Raw genomic sequence first — 23,392 nt, 5'->3', positions numbered from 1 at the left:
ATTCATGCGTGTCTGTCACATACTGTTCTATTCGTGTGTGAATGTCCTGCATTGTGTTAATAAATGCTCAGTTGATTAGAGGAAAATGACAGAACACGGTTCTAGGTATGAATCAGCGTGAGGTAATGTTTCCTCTCCTGATTTTGCATCGTTGTCCTCCATCTTGCTCCCCAAAACATTTGATCAGCTTAATGAAACAATTGCCTCATGTCACGGGGGTGCACGGCGGGTGTGAACGCCGGCGTGGTTGCGGAGGACCCAAAAGCAGGGGAGCGTCGGGACAGGGGGTTGATGAAATCCATGTTTATTGAGGAACGGGAACAAAAGCGGGAAAAAACAGGACGGCAAAAACACGAACTAAGGGCGCAGGCAGGCTGGCAGAACAGAAAACAAACACGACGGGCAGGCTAGCAGGAAAACACGGGGCTGACTGACGACGGGAGAGACACGACAATATGACCATGACATGACAGAGACAATGATCCGACACGGGCTGTAACAGACACTAGGCTTAAATACATTCACAAACTAATCAAACTAACACATGGCAGCTGGGCAGGGACAACAGGCAAAGGGAGCAGATTGGAGGACACGAGGCGCAGGTAACAGACAGGTGGACTAAATCAAAACTAACGCAGGCAGACGCGACAGGGGCAGAAACCGGAACTATAAACGTAAACAGAAACAGAACCCCTCAAAATAAACCCACAACCCAACAAACCATGACAGAACCCCCCTCTCAAGGGACGGATCCCAGACGTCCCAAAACAAACCGACAAGCAAACAAAACCGAGGCAGGGTGGGCGGAAGGGGGACCGGAGGAGGGCACAGGAGAAAAACAAAAACAGTCCAAAGGCACCCCTGGTGCCAAACGGGATGCACCCGAGGGGGAAAGTCCAGAGGACGACCCGGTCGCCAGAGCGAGTCAGGCGGGCGACCCGGTCGCCAGACGAAAGGTGCCCTGCGGGGCGAGTCAGGTGGGCGGCCCGGACGCCAGACAAGAGGCGCCCGGCGAGGCGAATCAGGCGGGCGGCCAGGACGCCAGAGCAGATGTGCCCGGCGGGCCGAGTCAGGTGGGCGACCTGGGCGACCGATGGCGAACAGCAAGCCACCCCAGGTAGGCTTGTATCCCGGTTGCCCCTGAAGATCGGCAGGCGGGGCGTCAGGCGAGAGCGGAGACGTCAGCAGGGCGGCGTCAGGCGAGAGCGGAGGCGTCGGCTGGACGCAGTCAGGCCAGAGCGGAGGCGTCGGCTGGACGCCGTCAGGCCGGTGCGGAGGCGTCGGCTGGACGCCGTCAGGCCGGTGCGGAGGCGTCGGCTGGACGCCGTCAGGCCGGTGCGGAGGCGTCGGCTGGACGCCGTCAGGCCGGTGCGGAGGCGTCGGCTGGACGCCGTCAGGCAGGTGCGGAGGCGTCGGCTGGACGCCGTCAGGCAGGTGCGGAGGCGTCGGCTGGACGCCGTCAGGCAGGTGCGGAGGCGTCGTCGGGGTGCCATCAGGGAACAGCCACTGGGTGCAGACCACAGACACGAGTGAGAGCACAAGACTGACCTGGGACAGGGGCGACCACAGGGAACCGTCTGGCATCTCTGTCGTCTGCGGCAATGGTGGCATGGCTGACAGCTCAGGCGACTGCGGCTGCCGCGCCGAGGCTGGCGGCTCAGGAGGCTGTGGCAGCGGCGCAGAGGCTGGCGGCTCAGGAGGCTGAGGCGCCGTGGCTGGTGGCTCAACAGGCTGAGGCTGCGGCGCCGTGGCTGGTGGCTCAGGAGGCTGAGGCAGCGGCGCAGAGGCTGGCGGCTCAGGAGGCTGAGGCGCCGTGGCTGGTGGCTCAACAGGCTGAGGCTGCGGCACCGTGGCTGGCAGCACTGGGAACGGCAGGCTGGACAGAGACAGCCACTGGGGGCCAATCAGAAACGGCGGGGATGCCAGGAGACTGACTTGGGATGACTGAGGCAGACGGGCGACTGGCTTTGGAGTCAGACGGGCGACTGGCTTTGGAGGCAGACGGGCGACTGGCTTGGGAGGCAGACGGGCGACTGGCTTGGGAGGCAGACGGGCGACTGGCTTGGGAGGCAGACGGGCGACTGGCTTGGGAGGCAGACGGGCAGGGTTCACAGAGCCTGGGGTCCGGCTCGCAGGGTGCACAGAGGCCGGGGTCCGGCTCGCAGGGTGCACAGAGGCCGGGGTCCGGCTCGCAGGGTGCACAGAGGCCGGGGTCCGGCTCGCAGGGTGCACAGAGGCCGGGGTCCGGCTCGCAGGGTGCACAGAGGCCGGGGTCCGGCTCGCAGGGGTCACAGAGGCCGGGGTCCGGCTCGCAGGGGTCACAGAGGCCGGGGTCCGGCTCGCAGGGGTCACAGAGGCCGGGGTCCGGCTCGCAGGGGTCACAGAGGCCGGGGTCCGGCTCGCAGGGGTCACAGAGGCCGGGGTCCGGCTCGCAGGGGTCACAGAGGCCGGGGTCCGGCTCGCAGGGGTCACAGAGGCCGGGGTCCGGCTCGCAGGGGTCACAGAGGCCGGGGTCCGGCTCGCAGGGGTCACAGAGGCCGGGGGCCGGCTCGCAGGGGTCACAGAGGCCGGGCGCCGGCTCGCAGGGGTCACAGAGGCCGGGCGCCGGCTCGCAGGGGTCACAGAGGCCGGGCGCCGGCTCGCAGGGGTCACAGAGGCCGGGCGCCGGCTCGCAGGGGTCACAGAGGCCGGGCGCCGGCTCGCAGGGGTCACAGAGGCCGGGCGCCGGCTCGCAGGGGTCACAGAGGCCGGGCGCCGGCTCGCAGGGGTCACAGAGGCCGGGCGCCGGCTCGCAGGGTTCACAGAGGCCGGGGACCGGCTCGCAGGGTTCGCAGAGGCCGGGGACCGGCTCGCAGGGTTCGCAGAGACCGGGGACCGGCTCGCAGGGTTCGCAGAGGCCGGGCGCCGGCTCGCTGGGACAGGGACGGTCTGCCGCCTTGGCGCTGGGACAGGGGCGGTCTGCCGCCTTGGCGCAGGGACAGGGGCGGGTAGCCGCCTTGGCGCAGGGACAGGTAGCCGCCTTGGCGCAGGGACAGGTAGCCGCCTTGGCGCAGGGACAGGTAGCCGCCTTGGCGCAGGGACAGGTAGCCGCCTTGGCGCAGGGACAGGTAGCCGCCTTGGCGCAGGGACAGGTACGGGTAGCCGCCTTGGCGCTGGGACAGGGGCGGGTAGCCGCCTTGGCGCTGGGACAGGAGCGGGTGCCGCTTCAGCCCGCCGGCAGGAAGTTTGGGGAACAGAGACCGGTGGTACAGACGCGACAGGAGCTTGGGACAGGGTGCAAGAAGAGGGTGGTACAGGACAGGAGGAAGTAGGCAGGGCGCGGCAAGAGGGGGACACAGAGACAGGAGGGAACGGATCGGAAGGCTGAACAGATGGGTTCTGGAGGTCACTGGGGCGGTGGCCTTTTCGCGGGCCCCTCCACCGGCGGCCACGAAATGCCAACCGGGAGCCCACGAAAAGGTCACGGTCAAATAGGGGCTCCGAATCGGAGTCTTCGGACGAACTGTAAAAGGACTGGCCGGACTGATAGTCAAAATCTGAATCAAAATCATAATCAGAGGTGCACGGGCTCGAATACGGAATATGATAAAAAGTGTTGACGGAAGAGGGACGCGGGTAAACAAAATCAGGACCGGTACTGGAACGAAACGTGACGAAGGGAGGGCCATCCTCGATGTCGGAAAAATTAGACTCTAACGTGTAGTGAGGAGCGCGAGCAGGAGAGGAAGAGTGATCAGGAGGACGGACGGAAGGTGAACTACGCAAATCAGCGAAATCGGAACTACAAAAAACGTGCGGGGACAGAATCGTGTCGCAAGGGAGGTCGGAGGAACACGAGGGAAACGCGGAAGTGACGGACGCGGGGGACAGATCAGAAGCGGGGACAGGCGCGGACTCCGAGGGGAAAAACACGGAAGAAAAAACAAGAGGTCTTACACTGGGGGAACGGGGCTGGCCGGCGGGCTGAGAGCGGATGCGGACGGGGCGGCGGCGTCGTGTCCGCCGCCGCGGGCTTCCCGCTGGGTCCTGCGTTGGTCGGATCATTCTGTCACGGGGGTGCACGGCGGGTGTGAACGCCGGCGTGGTTGCGGAGGACCCAAAAGCAGGGGAGCGTCGGGACAGGGGGTTGATGAAATCCATGTTTATTGAGGAACGGGAACAAAAGCGGGAAAAAACAGGACGGCAAAAACACGAACTAAGGGCGCAGGCAGGCTGGCAGAACAGAAAACAAACACGACGGGCAGGCTAGCAGGAAAACACGGGGCTGACTGACGACGGGAGAGACACGACAATATGACCATGACATGACAGAGACAATGATCCGACACGGGCTGTAACAGACACTAGGCTTAAATACATTCACAAACTAATCAAACTAACACATGGCAGCTGGGCAGGGACAACAGGCAAAGGGAGCAGATTGGAGGACACGAGGCGCAGGTAACAGACAGGTGGACTAAATCAAAACTAACGCAGGCAGACGCGACAGGGGCAGAAACCGGAACTATAAACGTAAACAGAAACAGAACCCCTCAAAATAAACCCACAACCCAACAAACCATGACAGCCTCAGCTCTGAATATGTGCGGCTGGTTGTCTGAATTTTTGGTAACTCTTGTACAGAACCTATTTAGCAAAAACAGTTTTATTTCACTGTGTTTTAGGAAAAAAAAGATGTATGGGCGTTAAAAAAAAATTACAGTATGTTCGTTAGTGTTGTTGGCCAGGATTTGCACAACTTATGTGACACTCCTGAACTGAGATAATTAAATGCTAGACAAATGGAAATAAACTTTGAACAATGCTCAGTTTCTATGATTTAAGATAAATGGTACAAATGTGCGTGATAGTATTTCAAAAAGAGTATCATATAATGGTGAGTGGTTGCGGAGTTGACTTCTGCTGCTATTTTTAGGTCTCTGGGTGGTTCTCAGGTCAAATGTTTCACTGCTCCAGGTCACTGAAGGTCCTTATAATAAAACAATATTTCAATTTTAAATTTAAAAAAGTGGTGATTTTTTTTTTAATTGTTACTTCGAACGGGAAAAAGAGTAACTATCCAATCTAGTTAAAGATGTGTGTTTTCTTGCAAATGTAATCCGCACTATGGAGGGATCACACTCCTCAGCCTCCCCAGTACTACTCATGGGTGCTAGAGAGGAGGGTCCATCAGGAAGTCACACCTCATATTCAGGAGGAGCAGTGGGGAAAGGGCGAGGAAAGGTGGAACCGCTCTGGACCCTCGGTAGGCTCCTCGAGGGTTCTCGGCAGTTCGCCCAACCGGTCTACATGTGTTTCCTTGTCCCTTGTTTAGTTCTGAGGAGTGTGCTGAAGCATTGAGGGGGTCCGATATGGGGGTCTCCGCATTGCATCTCTGATATTTGCAGATGACGTGGTCTTGTTGACTTCTTCAGGCCATGACCTCCAACTGTCACTGGAGCATTTCGCAGCCAAGTGCGAATCGGCTTGGATGAATATCAGCACCTCCGAATTTGAGACCACGGTCCACAGTCGGAAAAGGGTGGAGGGCCCTCTCTGGGTGAGATCCTGACCCAAGAGGAGGACTTTAAGTGTTAAGGGGTCTTGTTACGAGTGGGGGGAGAACGGGACGGGAGATCGACAGGCGGATCGTTTCTTTTTAAAACAATAGGATTTTTGATTCACCGGTCTGCGCATCAAAAATATATTTATGTAGCAGATAATATAGGACTTAATGAAAAGTTACTTTTTATATCATAATTAACAAGAAAACCTGGACATAGTGAAGATCGGTCAACCAACACCATTTCTGGCTTGCGGTTTTTGGGACCGTTCTCAGTGCGGCATGTATGAATGGTGCAGCGATCTTTAAAAAAAAAAACCTACAGGAGCAAAGAAAGGCAATCTGTGTCACCGCTTCAAATGAGTACAATTGTTTGTCATATTTGATGAATATTAATTAGGATGTTGCAATGTAGTGGTTTGGAGTTGTATGGCAGTGGTATATCGGAAGATAGAAATAATTGTTATTACTTTAATATTTTTATCCTCAGGTTGTTTCAAGGTGACATTATCATTGGTTTGATGAAATGAAACACACGAATCAGGTATGGGGCAGATGTTTTTGCATAGCACTCTATATCCCCACTGGATGCCCTGGTCCGAAACTTGGCACCGGCCACTGCTTTTACCACATCCAAACACAGTCTGACATATCACACAATAAAGTTCAAACATACTGGACCTGAACATTTGTATAGCAAGCACAAACAATTGGAAGGGTGTGGCGTATTTCATATTTTTGCAAGGACCAATTGATGCCATTCAAACATGCGTTTGGAGCAACAAAAGAGGGATGAAAGCGATTCTCATCCACTCCCCTTCACATTTCCCCATTTTCTCTCCCCGTTCTGCCTCTCTCTACCACCCCACTTTCCCTCTTATCTAGGCTAATTCAGCAGCAGCTGCAGTAGCCGTGCTAATTTTAACAGCAAATCCTTAGCCAAAGCCCCAAACTGGCCTGATCACTCACTGCTGGGGCTTTGCGAATTTTAGCTCGGCTTCACCTGCACAGAAATTTGAACTGTAATCGCAAAAGACTGGTGACGTATGTTTCGAGAAAAAAAAACAAAAAAAGCACCCCACGTGAAGGGAACTGGATCACACGTTAACAAATACAGGGACAGGCGAGGATTTCCTGAACATCATCAGCCTACATTCACTGAGGCATGGTAATGCTTCTGGCAGGCGTGATGGCAATTTGCTGAGCTAAATGGACAAAGTAGGTCATCAGCAGTCGCAGCTATTCCCACTGTGGCGGAAGAGGCAAAGAAAAGGTTGCCACCAGATACACCTTTAATTGATTACCTGGGAGACTGGGAGAACAGCTCTAACAGAGTACTGAAATTAAAGAAGGTTTTGAGCAAAAACACATCAGTGCTGTGAATGGCACTCACCTTTGCAGATGAGACCCTCCTTTGTGATGGCCTGCTTGCATATATCACAGCTCTTGGCCTTCTTAAAAGGCTTCAGCTTGAAGGAGTGTGTGTGGACTCCTTCCAGCTCGTCGGGCTGAGAAGAAGCAGAAAAGAGAAAATCGTCATCATACAAGGTGGCCACCTCTACATCTGTCCAGTGCCATCCAACATGATATCTCTTGCCACATTTTTGTTGCTGGCAACGCACACAAGACAATCAAAATATACACAAGACAACTATTAGAAGAGAACGTTTTCACCATGATTAATTTTTTTTGGTTTATAAGCCGCACCACATTGAGCAAAAAAAAAACAAAAAAAACAAAAAATGTCATGGATAAGCCTCACTGGACTATTAGCTACAGGTCATAACATCAGATGTTTATGCAGAGAGGTTTTTTTTGTACTTGCCTGCCTACCTCAATATACTATCTTCAACAGACTGAACATGCCTATGTTTACCACCAACATAATTCTGGAAAATGGATAAATGGATTGATACTTTGAATTTAACACGGACAAAATACCGCAGATTTAGAATTGCAGTTCAAACTCAAAATCAATACTTCCATAGCATCTTTTTCTTGCTCCCTTGGTTTACTTGATTAACACATTGCACATAATTCATATATACAATCAAAAATATATAAACACAATCAAATATACTGTATATCAAATTTACACATCACAAACCTTTATACAAGATCTTGGTCGATTTAGACGTGATTTTTATATTTTTAATATATTTTTAAAACTCTCTTTTCGGTTCGATTCCATAGTTGTTCCTATAAGTCGCAGGGCTCAAATCGTGAGAAAAAGTAATTAACAGTTAAAAATATTAAGGCTTTGTGGAGTAAAATAATCAGAAATACTTGACTTCACAACATTTGAATTCAAGCAAAGGAATTTTTTTCTAAAATGGTGTAAAACCACTTTTTACGTCCACTGGATTAAAGGCTGCCGGAGCAAAAAGTGTCAGCCTGTCTAATGATAGAGGCAATGGACACAATTTTAACTGAGTATTTGAGCATCCGAACTCCCAAGACTTGTAAATATATGACCTTGTATTTCTGAAAATGACAAGACAAGATAAAATAAGTGAATAAAATACTCCATCCTCTGTGCAGTGTCGGTCAATATAAGGAGGCCCAAGGGGAGAAAAATCTGACCTTTCATGGGACAAAAAAGGATGTAGATAGAGCCAAAAAGGGGCATTAAAAGAGAGGTGTTTCTCTGAGGCTTATAGACAGCTAGCACAGTAAATCAAGCTTTGGTGCTCCTCTCCCCTAGGTGCACTTAGCTAATGAAAAGCAAGGCTACACTACCTCGACTTCACTTAGAGCAGGGATGCAACACCACAAGAAAGGCGAGACAACGACAACAAGGTGGGGCGACACACCCAAAGACACCGATGTGTCCTTCAGTACACCAAGAATACAAATTAGTATAGGCATGTAGAATGCTGACAAAACATGCATGAATTCAATAAAACAGAAAACTGGTCCCTAAAGGCTGAACAGTTTGGTTCTGCTCCAAAAGATACGCTTTAAGTATCAATTCATGCCCAAATTTCATCATTGATTTCTCCGTCTTTATTAAGGAGATCACTACTGCCCGCCATACGTACAAAGTTTTGTTGTAGGAAAAAAAGTAAATGGACACAGCCATGAATGGCACTTTTCTCTTCACTTGAAGACTTCCAGAATGCCATCCTGTGATTTAGTCATATTCATTCTAAAAGTATATGAGATGGGTGAAACGTAACAAAGTTCACGCAAGCCATCGATCAAGTCAGCGATCTAAACGAAGCTCTCATAAGCACCCACCTATCATTCCGAAAATGAGGTTGTCACCATTTTCCTACACTCAAATTCATATTTTAATAAAAAAAAATTATAAAGTTTATTTATTTATTTATTTATTTTTTTGTCACCGTACATCCGCTATTGCTGTTTTTTTCCCCCTCCAAAGCATGGGGGTAATGCAGCAAGCAGGAAAATCACATCTGTGCATGGTGCAAAAACACATCACACCTGAGTTTAACATGTTATACAGGGGGTCCTCGGTTTAGGACGGTCCCGACTAACGATGTTTCGAGGTTACGAAAGCACTTACGAACGTGCCGTAAACCGACATAAACAATTGCGGATTCTTCTGATTGTAGTGCATCATAGAAAAGAAAGGCCACCACCATGAAAGTGAAATTACATATTATTAAGCGGTCAAAAAATGGTGAAACGCCAACAAAATTTGGCCGATCGCTTGGCATTAGCCGTTTGACCGTGGCTACTATCTACCGATCAACCTCAGCTGCCTCTATTGCTTCTCTTAGCTTCTCTAAGGTAAGTTAAAAAATTGTTCTCTTTTTTTATTAAAAAAGACTTTAATTCGTGTGGTTTTTATGTCACCTGATACATTTTATTATAGTACAATTCATATTGAGTAATCTATTCTTAAATTATTTATTCTTTTTAATTTATTAATTCTACGGGGTTCCGATTTACACTGAAATTCGGTTACACCGCGTCGAGGACCCCCTGTATATGTTCGTTCAACATGAATTGATGGCTTGGAAAAACATTTGAGCAGATAATCAAGAGATTCATCAAATATAAAATCACGGGAATGGTGACTAACTAGGTAGCCTAGGTGAAGGATGAAGTTGCAAGTCTCTGAGACATGACAAGACTCCGTCCAGGCCAGCAAGCATGAGGAGCAGCAGGTCCCACAGAACAAACATGCCCTGGAGCAGCACAAGTCCTGCACGCCTCTCAGGATTAAGAAAGAAAGCAGCCGCACCTGCTTTCAATTTCCAGCAGATTGAAATTCTGCCTGGAACAAAGGGTGCCTTTGTGAGACAGACTGGACCAATGAAAAGGGCAAACCCTGCCGTATGCTCTGCATTCACTATTGCATGCTTTGCTGCTAACACTAGCATGCAATTCTATTCTATTTTAACAACCCCCCCTTCAAATCAAGACATTCCATCAAAACAAATTCAAGGTCAATCTCCATACGCAGACACTAACCAAACGGGCCACGGCTGAAGCGAGGCTGCTTTTGGTTGGCGCTTATAAATCAGCAATGCCAGATGTGACTCTTTTACCAAGCCTAGCTCAACTACATTTGATTGCTTGGTTCTTGACCAATAACACATTGCTGCTGTCTGTCAAACTTGATGATTCCCGAGGTTGCTAAAGAAATTATTTGTGTTTATTTGAACCATTCAATAAGTGTTCAGTCAATTATTCCTAGACTCAGCACCAAGATGCCCCAAACGACATTCAAAGCAATACAAAGGGAACGCTGGACACTTTGAGTGGACCACTACCATTGATTAGATCTTTATCACAAAATGTCATGTCTTGGATCTTGTTCTGAAGGTGAGCAAGCCAATTCACCAGTGAGCATTTTGAGGGTTGGTGACATGATCATTAGAAAATGTAAACATCGGCAGAGATTCTTGCAAGTAAGGTTTTGCTCATATTTGTAGTACTGTATGTAATAAACTGGTAGACCTTCGCATTGGTTAGTACCCCAGAAGTATTTCTCCTGTTCAAAAAGTTTGGTTGTAAGTGAATGTAGGTAGCAGTATAGCACGAGAAGTTCAGACTTTTCTTTGTACGGCTTCGGCAACATGTTCCTTCCCCTTTTTGTTGCATCGTGGGAGTATGGCTCAGTGTACAAGAACATAGATATGAGTTCATGATGTTTTATTAATGGTAGTGAACACAGTCAATCCCAGCGGACTGACTCTCTGGGCCCGTGGCCAGATTGTAGCTGATCGCGCAGAGAAATGCTGTGTGGTGACAGCTTTGTCTCGCTGGTGTTAGCATGATGGCTTCAACCTATATAATCTGGAATGAGGGCGCCAAATGATCAATACCAGGTGCGATAGACACACTGATCAATGAGCTGCGATCGAAGTCACGGCCCCTTATGATTGTTGGGGTAGCCGCTGATGTGGTGAGGATAAGCTGGTCGGGAATGAATTCTCAGGAACGCACACACTGTCTCATTCACGCACACATACAAAACGAGGGTAAGGACAGCACATTGCTTTGAAATGCAAATTGTGCGGAGCATATACTCAACGCAACTCTGAGTGACGTTTCTGCAAAAGCTATGACCAGTGCGTCACGCTACCTTATGGAAAAGTGGAGCAAATACACACAAGTGACACAGCCTCAGCAGGTTTCCTCTCAATAATTTTGGGGAAAGCTCCAACATTGCCATTGAGAAGATGTGCAGCTAAGCACAGTAGCCGTCTTTGACCAGAGTGGCATCCTCAGAAGTTGTGAAGATACACACAGTATGCACCAGCAGCTTAGCAGACTGTTGAGATTTACAGCTTTAGCTCATGGCAGCTGGAGGTAGACATCCTCATTATTAGTGTAACCTTCAAATGGTTACAGTTCCTCATGTCAGTTTCATGAATTTAGAGGAGGTAGACTACATTTCCTGCAGAAGATCACAACATTGACCATACACGTGGCCATACAAGTGTAGCTAAGCCTTTATTATCAGGCACGCATACACTGTGTTCCTCTTTATAAGGCATTAGCTGTTTTGGGCAGCACGTCCAACAAATGTTTGATTCTAATTTTCATCTTGTGTGGTGTTTGCATGTTCTCCCCGCAATTGCTTGAAGACTCATTGAGTGTCGGTGATTATTTCACAATATGTAGGCTAACTTTTCATGATAAGGTGACCGAGTCCATCCAGTTGCAAACAAATTCAGATGGGATGCAGTAGAAACTAGCTCACCAGACACCTTAGAGAGGTATAGAAAATGGATATTTACGATGCTATTTTAGATCAATAAGGTATTCGATACAAATTAAAAAAAGAATACATTGCTTTTCGTCACCAAAATAAAACTAGCCTCAATATAAATCTGAATTTTACTGAACAATACCATCACACTGACATTTTTCTTTTCCAATTTTCTCAAAAATCTTGGAATCTTGGTTTTAAAGGGGAAGTCAACCCCAAAATGTTCTTTACGATATTTACGGTATTTCACACAGCCCATTTCAGGGCTCAGGCAAACCAGTATTGGCTCAGCTTGCAAACTTCACATGACCAAACTCGAAAAACAGGTGAGCCGTAATTGGTGGTTCCCCGAGCGACTGTGATGCCATTTTTGGTGACGAAATGGCTGCCCCATCAGATGGATAAAAATGGGTCCATTTTGCTGCTTAATTCGTATTGCGCAAATGCAGCAGCAATCAAAACACCGTGGGGGGTGCATGGAACATACTGTAAAGAACATTTTGAGGGTGACTGAATACTTCATCTCTCATGCTGTGTTCAGATGGACTGCAGGGACAGCAAAACAGACAGAACATTTGAATTGCAGTCAATGTAGTTTATGAAACACGATGCAAAAGCGTGTTGTGCGATGCAAAGCATGCGACTCAGAGAGCAGCACAAATTTTTCTTATTTCGCCTGTTCTCCAAAGTTAAATGAATTGAACTTTTGTTACTCTTTGAGTCGCGACAGCCAATAAGTTTTGGGAATGTTCAACTTAACACGGTAAATAATCATGTTTCAATCTGGTTTGTGGACACCCGAGGCTTTACAACACGACCAGCTGAGCTTTGAATACCAATCAGAGCCAGGTAAAAGCACTCATTTGTCTTGTAGAATGATGAATTTGGAACTTGGGATTCATAGTTAATGTGCCAGAGTAGCGATAGTGCAGCATAACCAAAGTATTTAGCACAGAATTGGCCACTTAATTGTGATGTTGAAAGTGTTTTTTTTTTCTGTCAGGTAAGTTTTGCAGAAAAGCAAGGGACATGCAGTGCAATAAATTAAAAAATAATTAAATGAAGGTGCAGTACGAGGAATGATCAGCTCTTCCACAATCCCAGAAAAGAAGTGAAAGTTCCCATCAGTGCTTTACTTTGCTGAGTCAATGTAAACTGCACAACTAAACAAAGTTGCCCCCCCCCCCCCCACCCCGTGTGAATAAAGCAAACAAAGTAAACGCCGACTTAAACGCCCTGCAACTAAATGCCTAGCGAACGAGCGTGGCAAAAAGATTTTTCGCAGTTGGTCTGAGCGGAGCATGAGGATGCTTCAAAGGCTCTTAAAGGGTTGAGGTCATACGGTGATGGCGGCTACAAGCCATATGCATGTTTGTAGAATAGAATGCCTTAGCATGGGGATGGTGTGTTGCCTTGCATTAAAAATGATTGCAATCATCAGTGAAGCATGATGGTAGTTGCTTGTGTCATGGCATGACCATGACAGGCTGCCAACAGCTTCCCTTGTATTCATTGATGATGTGACTGCTGACAAATGCAGCAGAAGGACTTTTGAATTGTTTTTGTCAGCATCATCGAATCATAATCAGCCAGATGTTTCAGGATCTGTTGGACAGTGCTTCACAGTGCAGATGGACAATGACTTAAAGCATACTGGGCAAGAAAATACGTTTTTTATTTATTTTATTTTTTTAAGCTGCATCAGACGGCTCAAATTAGTAATATTAGCAACTTTTAGAGTGACTGACACAGCATTTTTTTACTAGCACAAAAATATTGGACAGTATAGGGGTGGTATCGGTCGAAGCTGCAGTATTTGTATTGATATCGGACATGGAAAGGAGGGATCGAGCTATCCCTTGACAAAATCCTACATTTGGTTATTACTTTTGGTCCATCAAAGGGACAACGTGTAAGATTTATACTGTTTTTCAGTACGGAGAGCAGGAGGTGCTGCATTTATCATTGTCCATAGCTATAACATACTTGGCAGCCTCTGGAGGGGTGCCACCCCCAATGTAATATCATTTAATGATAACTAGAACCAACAATTTTATTTAATACATACTAATGGTTGTTAAGAACAAATGTATTTGCAAGTTTAAGAAATGTATGATCATTTAATTTATTCTTTTTCAATGAAAAACAGTCTAAATCTGACACATTGTCCCTTTAAAACATGGGAGGCATATACAGGTATACAAATTGATCTGATTTCTACACCGTTTATTCGATTTGGATTTGACACAAAAATTAAAGCTGAATGTCTACTGTTGCAGTACATCTTGTTCATTTGATTTCAAAGTCATTATGCGATGTTTAAAGATATAAATTGTATCACAAAACCACTATTCATGGACCCGAATGTACTGTATTAATTTGGATACGTTCAGACACTGTCAAGGGTGTGAACAAGTCCCTCCCCAATATTTCAGCCTAAACCATCACTCTGCAGCCAATATCCTGTTGATGTTGGGGTTTTAAGAGGGAGTGCCAACCACCAAAACTTCAGAACTTGGGCCATCTGCACTATCCAATAGCAGCACAGCCTCATTAGGGGAAAAAAATGTTTGAAAATTATCTTCATGTATTTCTGGGCCTGCAATTGCTTCATGTGAGATAGGTTAACCATGATGGCTGAGACAGAGCTCTTTGAATGGCTTGCAAGCATTTAATAGTATCTTGCCAAAGGTGGACCATCAGGGCCAGCAAGGCCTTCTCTGCTGGCCTAACATAACCTGACTATAATAAACAATAATAATTATGATAACTATAATGAGAGTCGGCGTTGGAGTTTGTTTCTAGTCAATAAGAATTCAGCTACCTTGTGTCGCCAGGTTGTATGTAATCTGCCAGCTCCTGGAGGCGCTTGGGCATTTGCTTAACAGTTGCGGGTTTCCTTGCATGTGGATGGAAATGGATTTGTGAATGGGCCCATATACAGTACTGGAGTTAATAGACAGCTGCGATAGCCAATCGAGTCATAAGATAGCCATCTAAAGGCCTCAGGTTGAACGTGATGTGAGTGGATGCTCACTGCAGGAAGACGGTGCAATGCTCAACAAGCGAGCTACGCCGTGTTGGCTTTGCCTGATTGCGTTAAAGGCATAGCGTAGCCATTAGCTAACCTGTCCCAACTTGGCCATATGGTGTACGTGTGAAAGTCACGGACTGCCACTGGATCCTGCAATGACTCAAGTTTAGAGACAAAAGCAACTTTAAATACTTTGTTCTTGTCCTTTAAATATGATGTACGAGGTATTTGCCTAAAAGAAATGAATAGGAAAGTGGTCATTTGCTTTGTGAGTCACACACATTTGATTTCTAAGTATTATTTTGTTGAAATGTCCAAATGTTATCACTTTTTTTGCATGCATAATACAGTAAATTGGAAGACTGAGGTATTACTGATGCCATTACATTGCTCAAGTTCCAAATGCAGTGGAGCATCTGATGTCAGCTCTTGACATTGTACAATTTAGAATTCTAAGCATTTGGGAAAACATGACTCCAAAATTCAAACAGCAGAGTTCCGACAACAATGAAAAATGTCACAATATATTGATCTCACACACTGTGCACACCTCATGGGAGCTCAATTGAATGAGCATCAAAGTGGGCCACTATCCCAGTTCCATAATAATGCATATAATTTAGGATGTTATTGTAATCTTGAAGGGATTGATGAACAGCACATTATGTTTTAGAGTGCAACAGGCCACAGCCATGTGCATCACTTATAGATACATGCACACACACATGTGCACGCACACGCACCCACACACACACCTACACGTTTGCACGGCGATACTTGTAAGGTCACACGTATATTGACAAAATGCATTTGCGAGCTCCAAACCTTAACCATCAGAAATGATTGTCTAATCTCAACACTTACCCTAAGCCAGTGCTTCTCAAACAGCGGGGCAGGTCCCCCTGGGGGAATGCGAGGATGACCCCAGGAAAAAGGCTTTGTTTTTGTCATGTGAAGTGTAGTTGCAATAAAATAAGGATTTTCACTTTTTTTTTCACGACACTTTGATGCACTCATTTTTTTTCCGTTTTAGACCTAACGCTTTCAAAAAAGATTCATAGTTGTTGAAAGTTGATTTTTGTACCTTTTTTTTCATTTGTTAATTTTAAAAAAGATACAGGTATCTGTATACTCATACATTTTTTTTTAGATAATCGAGTAGAGTGGGGGGGGGGGGGGGGTTCTCTTTCCTGAGGGGGCTTGGTAAAATATATTTGAGAAGAGCTTCCCTAACCCAATTCAAACCTATACACTAAAAGCAAGTCTTGACATTCAAAAAAAGTTCTGAACAAGTGAAGACCGACCCGAACGTCCTCGCTTTTCCAAAATGTCCTCACTACGTCGGTAGAAAACACAAAACAGTTCTCGCAAGTACAGCCGTACAGGAACACAAACACATGCACACCTACTCACACAGAAAGCACCATCACATACTCAAGAGGTGTGGCACGGCTGTAAAAGTCCAATCAAAGCCAAATTGATTTTCACAGCTCCCAAGGGATTTGGTGAAGTCAATAAAGGACTCTGTTAGACAACTGAAGACATGACATACATGTGAGCCTCAAGTGCTTCCATGGCTGTGTGCTTGAATGCAGCAAAAATGAAGATGGATATTAGAATACATATATTTCAACTGGAAAAAAAAAAACGTTCGCTTGCAATGAGCACACGCATGCTACTGTAGGGGCGTTGCTTGTGTCAGCGCGTCACATCTAATATTCACTCCCTGTGCATGGGCACCATAAATCATTAATAGCGTGTATTTGGGGAGCTTTCTGAGAACCAGCCTATCGCACGTCACTGCTGCATGTTACTCCTTGCAGCCCTTGAGGGTCTTTCCTCCACTGTGGTTGGTTTACATTCTTCTGTATCCAGGATTATTCCTTTGCAAAGTCCTGTCGGCATTCATGCTGCATTGGGTAGATTCTTTATTTTTGCATCTATTGCAAGACTCAAAAGTAGGGCAGGAACCTCAGTGGACACATCATCGTATAAGGTGTGTAAATACTAAATGATCAAATCGAATGAATTCATCTAAATCCCATGCAGACATGCTGGAAACATATTTAAGACGTTAAAAGCTAAGAATTTGTGATAAACTAGCAGATACCAGTTCCACTACAGGACCATCAAAGCGAAAAAGCAATACATGTACATAGCATTGTGGGCGGATCTTCAGGGTCTGCATGTTCTTGTCCAACATGGACAATCATTGTGGTGTGTGTCCTCCTTCCCGACACTCAGTCAGTCCCACATAGGAAGCAGGCGAAGCAGATTAAATTATACAGGAGAGAACAGAAATAGCTGTTGTGCAACGGCCGCCTGGACACACCAGTCACCACGATACAGAAACTAGATTAGTTCTGGCCAGAAGATGGACTTTTTTGTAATAAATAGACAGAAAAAAAGTCATTACAAGAATTGTTTAAGACCCTGGTTTGCTTGTAAACCAAATGCCATTCCTGTAACGCTCCCACTTTGACAAGCTGACAAAAAGATTAACAAACCATCCAAAAGACCCTCAGACAGGAAAAAAAATGACTTACCCAAAACATGCAGGAGAGGCAGACCCATGTCTTAGCCCGTCCAGCTAGAGCAGAAGGCAGGGACAGAGACACAGAAGGCATCCTGATCCAAGAAAAGAGGGCTTCCAGCTCATATAACGAATCCGCAATATTCCCCCAAATTCCCAGCACCGCCATTCAGGCTCCGCTGGCGATTCTGACCCATAGCAGATGTGAGGGGCACAAATGCTGTAGAAGCCAATGATCGGTCAGTCCAAGTCCATTGGAGCTCTGTCCTCCTCAGGCTTGGCTCCCTCGCTCTCAGCGTCTCAGCCACCTCTGCTGGCCGCTCCTGTCAACGATTGCGACTTTATTCAAGAAGGAAAAAAATGGGGGAGGTGGGCCAGGACATTTGAGTTTCTCTCTCCCAGATATAGACTGACTTTCCAGTCCCCTAATCACTTCACTACAATGAAATACGGGGACAAAATGATGTTTCACTTCCAAGCTCACATGAATCCCAGCCTCCACCTAAGCAGCTGAAAAGCATAGGTGATGGAGGAGCCACTTCCATACATTTAAACGTGATGCAAATACACAAAAGATTTGCGTGTCAATTCTTCAGCCACATTGAGCAAAACCAGCAAATATCTCAAGCTTATTTTATTAAGAGACTGAACATGCAGGATCAGATTTCAGATGAGGTAGATATGAAGACTTACACATGCAGTCTATGGAAGCAAATTTTATGAGTGAGTGCCAGCATCCTCCCTTTGAATATCAATAAAACCCCAAGTGATGAATCAACATTCTATCATTTGGCACATTAGATCAAAGCAAAGTTAGATCCATAAAGGGTTAAGAGACAATTCATTTCAAGAAAACATCCTCTATTGATCGCTACTGCAATTCATCACTTGGACTGTAACAGTTACCTCAGTCCTATGGCTAACCTGACACATAATCTGTGTGTGAGTGTGCACGTACATTGTAAACATGATGGCAACTTACGGAAATGTTACTTACGACAAAGCTATCGTCAATGCTCGCAAATGATTTGGGGCCTGCGTGAGCTATATGACACGTCCTATTTTCCTGCAGCTTAAACAGTATTCTGGTAAACTAGCAACCTCTAGTGGCCTCAACTAAATACACAAAGTGGGGTGCTTATTGCCCAACATGCCTATACGTGCATATATGGAATACACTTGTTTGCCTCTGGTTTGTTCCCAACTTTATTGATCAAAGAGGATCACTGCTATGGGACTGTCTTTTTTTAAATTTCCTCAGTGCAACAGTTGTATGGTGAGGTCAGAGCACAAACACCACGCCAAATTTTAGGCACACCCAAGATTCCAAGTGCAAATATTTGGCTTTCAATTGAAACAACAAAACCAGAGGGACAAAGTTACCCTTTCTTATCGCTTGCTGAGGAATCCATCACATTCAAGCTTTAATACAAGAATAACAAAGCATCCATCACTTCAAGTGACAGCCCGGAATATTGAATGCAAGCCATTCAGGGATAAAATGTGCAATTCCCAATGTGCAGTACCTGCATGCTGCTCACCCACAAGTGGCTGACATTGCTCATTGCGGAGGGTCCCCAAGTTATAAATACAGGGAACAAGTACTTGTGTGACTAGAGAGCCTTGAAAGGATAAATACTGCACGGGGAAGTCAACACCAGAGGCAGGGTGAACTAGGCTGATGATACAGGAAAGATAACGCAGGCAGAAGAAAATGATTAAAAGGCGATTCCGGAGAATGAACTGAACACAGAAGAAAAAAAAAGAGATGAAAAAAAGCAGTGGTAACAAATGATGTATATGAGAAAGAGTATAGGCTTGGATCAAAAGGCTCCATACCAAGGATGTCAAACTCATTCAAGCTCAACGGCCACGTGAAGGAAAATCTATTCTCACGTGAGCCAAATTGGCAAAAACATGGTTAAACCTAAAAACAATTGGTGTCACTGATACGTATATATCTGCAATGCGGGCTGGCCTGGTCCCAACTGCCCGAAAAAGGCAGTGGTCAACTATTGTTGAAAAATGTATTAAAAAATAAAGCTAAATTAAGTAAATCAACTTTCTTTTTGTTATCCTATGTATACATCCCGCCATTAAAGATTCAAGAGTTTATTGTGCATCATCATATGCATAGTAATATAAGACAGCAAATAAAAAAAATAAAATGAAAAACAAATGTCCAGTGAAAGAAAAATTCCCCCTTGAAAGTATGCCGTGATACCTTTACAACTTTTTTTTCAAGGGGTAGAGTGAAGTGCAAAGAATGTAATTAGAATCAAATGGTGCTATAGTTTCTCGTTTTTAACACTGGGTGGCACCCGTGTAATGATATACATAACAAATGTTGAAAACTGATGCTTTATAACACACACGGAACAAAGCCGAATGTCTGGTCTGGATGGCAACCCTCGCCCTTTGTTTATCACTCGGGTCAATCAAAGGATTTAAGAGTAGTAGCACAACCAAGCTAGATGTTAATGCTAATGTGAATGCTGGCGAAGTGCTCCCTTTTTTGTCACTTAAGTGATCAGCAAGCTCTTCCGCACAGGCGTGGCAACTGGTCAGTTCTGCTCGTATTTTGCAAAGCTCAGAAGGGCATTGCTGATAAAATAAGAACATGTATCTATTGATTATGGACAGCGTAATAATGAGTTCTGTTCTATTCTTTTTATTAGATTTGGTTAAAAAAATGCATTTAGATTTCAGGAAATGAACTGCAGAAAGTTAAAGGCATGGATTTTTGGGTGAAGATCCAATGTGACCGTGGATGATGGATGCCAGACTGCTCATGATGAACAAGGAAAAAAAAAAGAAAAAAGAACCCAACAGCAACAAAACTATACTTTGTGGAATTAATCCAAAGCCACAGCAATGTGGGGAAACTATTGGCAACATGGAAGTCAAGTTTGACCACGGCATATCAAAAAGGGTCTCCATTGTTCTGAAATCCAATCCCACCTCAAATCAGATGAAAAGCAAGGACCTGAAAAACCACGCCGGAAAGGAGAAACAACGCGAATAAGAGAAGAGGAAAATGAATAGAAAGGGATCCACATGTATACGCTACCATGGTGTCACCATAGCGACGGAAAAAACCTCTGCACATCCTCAGCCCTCCACCTCTCCCCCGCCATCTCACTGTTACGCCACCTCTTGCCATAACCCAGGCATGGGACTGTGTGAGCTCGGTTGCCATGGAAACTGAACAGCTCACAGCAGTCCTCAGAGGGGAAGACGAGGAGCCTTACCTCTCCACTTTCACCTCCCAGTCATATGATGAGCTCCGGCACTGCAGCTGGAGCCATCAAACTCGACTGGAGGGAGGGGGCTAAGAGTGTTACATCATTGCACCCATTTTTTTTCCTTGCACTTCCCAAACACATGACTAATCTGAAAAGTGCACCACGGTGAGTGTTTACTTTTGATGAAATTGCCAATTTTAACTAACGAGGCTCCACGAGAGCTGTTCAGCAAGCCGGCAAAGTCCTCACGCAAAGCATTTACCCACATACGCACACGCATACATGCACACGCATACATGCACACGCACATTCACACGCGCTGGGATAGAGCACGGGTGTAGAGATAAGGAGCTGCGGCAATTGAGTGTGGAGGGACAGGGGGATTGGGGGATGTTGGATTTTAATGCTCGTAGGAGGGTGTTGGGGCTTTTTGTGATGGCTGATTGCAGCACTGCATACAACACAGAATGCCGCTTTGTTCATATTTACCATCAGACATCTAAAGTTTGAAAGCTTTACATTTACTAAAAGCCTTCCATGATATCAAATTAGCTGACGCTGAAGATGATGCATTCGCACGGGGGGCGGGGGTCTTTTTAAGAGTTGCCATAAAAACATTCATCTTTGTGCTTGCTGTTTTAAATATATGGCCGGGAGATGTGTTCCATGAGAGGATTAGCTCGGGCATAGTTGCCCAATGTGAGTCTACGACTTTCAGTCAGGCAAAATGTCATCTGGGCTTTCTATTAAGACACATTTTTGCAATTACCTGTCGCACGAAAAGATAGAAATGTTGGAAAGATTTTAAGACCGGAACCGTTTCATCAACACTTCTGACCGGCCTCAATCGCTCAAGCATGTGTGCCATGGCAAAATATGGCAAAAGAATGAAAGTCTTCTCCCAACCAACAAAATGACGTGCGATGCAGATAAAAGTGGACTGTATTTTGTGGTGGAAAGGTGACCTCGGTCACCCAGGGAATCCATTGTCCGGAAGGATAATTCAGCCTGAGGGGTGAATCCAAAACATGAACGCATCTACATGTGGAGCATCTGCCTGAGACCATGTTTAGATGTAACACTGACCTTGAATCAGCACTTAGAGGGCCCATTATGCTCTGAGGTCCCTGCATGACAGGTGCACCCCCCTCCCCAATTATGTTCACAACATTTGCGTGTTTTGCTCATGCTCTGGTGGTAGGGCGACACAAAATGCTAAGTTTCACATGGATAAATGTTGTCAAGCATTGCTTGTATTCTGACAAATCACTCCTCTGGGTTTTTTGTTGGCGACGTGAACGGTTCCATCCATTGTAAGAAGCATGGAAGCTAACTGTCAGATTTGCAAAGGAAAGAGTCCACTAATCATCCAGTGTCTCCAATCCCTGCTAAGCCTTGGGGGAGTCTTACCTTGTCTCGCTTGAAGCCCCGCAGTGGAAAGAAGCACGCGAAGAGGAACTTGCCCCAGCTGATGACGGCAGCTAGGCACCAGTTGAGGCGAGCCATGCCTGCGTTTGTTTCCTCTTGTCTGCCAGCCCCTTATTTCCGGCTGGGCTCCAGAGTAGGATCCTGTAACCCCCACGAAAAAGATCGTCAAAAAAATAAAAATAAAAATTCCCCAAACAAACAATGCTCTTTCGGTCCGATAATCATAAATGGTTTTAGCAAAGTGATCTACATGTCTAGTTGTGTGTCTGCAATTTCCAATCTGTGGGGCGAATAACCAGGTCTGAATAAAGAAACTAATTCTCCAAATTGGACAAGAGCCTTGGTTGTATGGTTTAGCACAAGCCAAAGCTATACAACTGCCTTCCTGTCTGTCCATCCATCAGTGGTCCCCACTGCCTCCTAAGCCAGTCTACATCAGTCTAAGTGTCATGAACATGAGGGGCTGCATAATGCGAATAGTCCACCACTAATCGACGGCTCTGTTGCACGCAGACACACACATAAACACATGCACACGTACACGCATACATACATTGGCATGTCCCACACTCTCTGTCTTCTCACTCACACACACAACACTCGCCTTTGGCAAAAAAAAAAAAAAAAAAACCACTGAAAAACACGCTGTCCTGGCACATACATCCACAGACTGAAGAGCCCCCCTTTCATCGCACGGCTCCCCTCTAGGCTCAGGATTCCCAGTGCTTTGCGCTCTCACAGTTACACGCCGCTGCTGTTCTCGCTCTCTTTCTCGAACACACACACAGACACACACATGCAGTGATGCTGCAGCACTTACTCAGACAGCAAAGGGAGGGGGTGGATGGAACAGAAAAAGTGTGTATGTATTGGGAACAGAAGGATTGGTAGAAAAGGGAAACGAGACTGATGCAAAATGAGAAGAGGGGAATAACAAAACAAGTGAATAACACACATGGCTTGCATTGGAGAGTGCAACCGAAGAGATGACGCACATTGAAGCGGGTGCACACCAAATAGTGACAGATTGAAAAGAAAGCGTAAATGGATGAGTCAAGATGTGTGGTTGGGAGACACCAGGAGGGGAGAGGAATGACAAAACAAAGATGCAGGGGAAAGAGAGTGCTTAGAGAGCAGAGAGCAGTGATGAAAGCGCACACACACACACACTCACACACACACGTGCCAGGATGCGCAATGTGCACACAAAAGCAGACTCCTAGTGCAGGGAGATGATTGTGGAGTGGGAGCAGAATTGGGCTGAATGGAAAGAAGGAGGCAGAAGAAAGATATTGAATCATTCTGTCTTAGTTAATTATCCTCCCCTTTCTCACTCTCTTACTCTCTGTCGCTCTCTTTTGTACACACACACACACACACACACACACACACACACACACACACCGACACACTTTGAGTG

General features: G+C 46.3%; 1 protein-coding gene across 4 annotated transcripts in view; it reads right to left on the bottom strand.

Annotated features, from left to right (window-relative positions):
• The window catches only part of tns1a (tensin 1a), a 61,214-nt gene extending 38,484 nt beyond the window's left edge, over positions 1 to 22,730 (bottom strand). For all 4 annotated transcript variants that reach the window (XM_088408761.1, XM_088408763.1, XM_088408764.1 and 1 more), the window contains exons 1-3: positions 22,634 to 22,730; positions 21,955 to 22,113; positions 6,936 to 7,050 (exon numbers count right to left, since the gene is read on the bottom strand). In XM_088408761.1, the coding sequence (XP_088264887.1) occupies positions 6,936 to 7,050; positions 21,955 to 22,050 (211 nt within the window). In that variant the 5' untranslated portion in view covers positions 22,051 to 22,113; positions 22,634 to 22,730. The remainder of the gene's footprint in view (positions 1 to 6,935; positions 7,051 to 21,954; positions 22,114 to 22,633) is intronic.
• Between the last annotated feature and the right edge of the window lie 662 nt (positions 22,731 to 23,392).

Source organism: Hippichthys cyanospilos, chromosome 2 (assembly GCF_059441005.1).
Source record: "Hippichthys cyanospilos isolate Australia breed blue-spotted pipefish chromosome 2, RoL_Hcya_1.0, whole genome shotgun sequence".
NCBI classification, from domain to species: Eukaryota; Metazoa; Chordata; class Actinopteri; order Syngnathiformes; family Syngnathidae; genus Hippichthys; species Hippichthys cyanospilos.
Note: the sequence above shows the minus strand (reverse complement) of the source record. Positions and strands in the feature narration are given on the sequence as shown.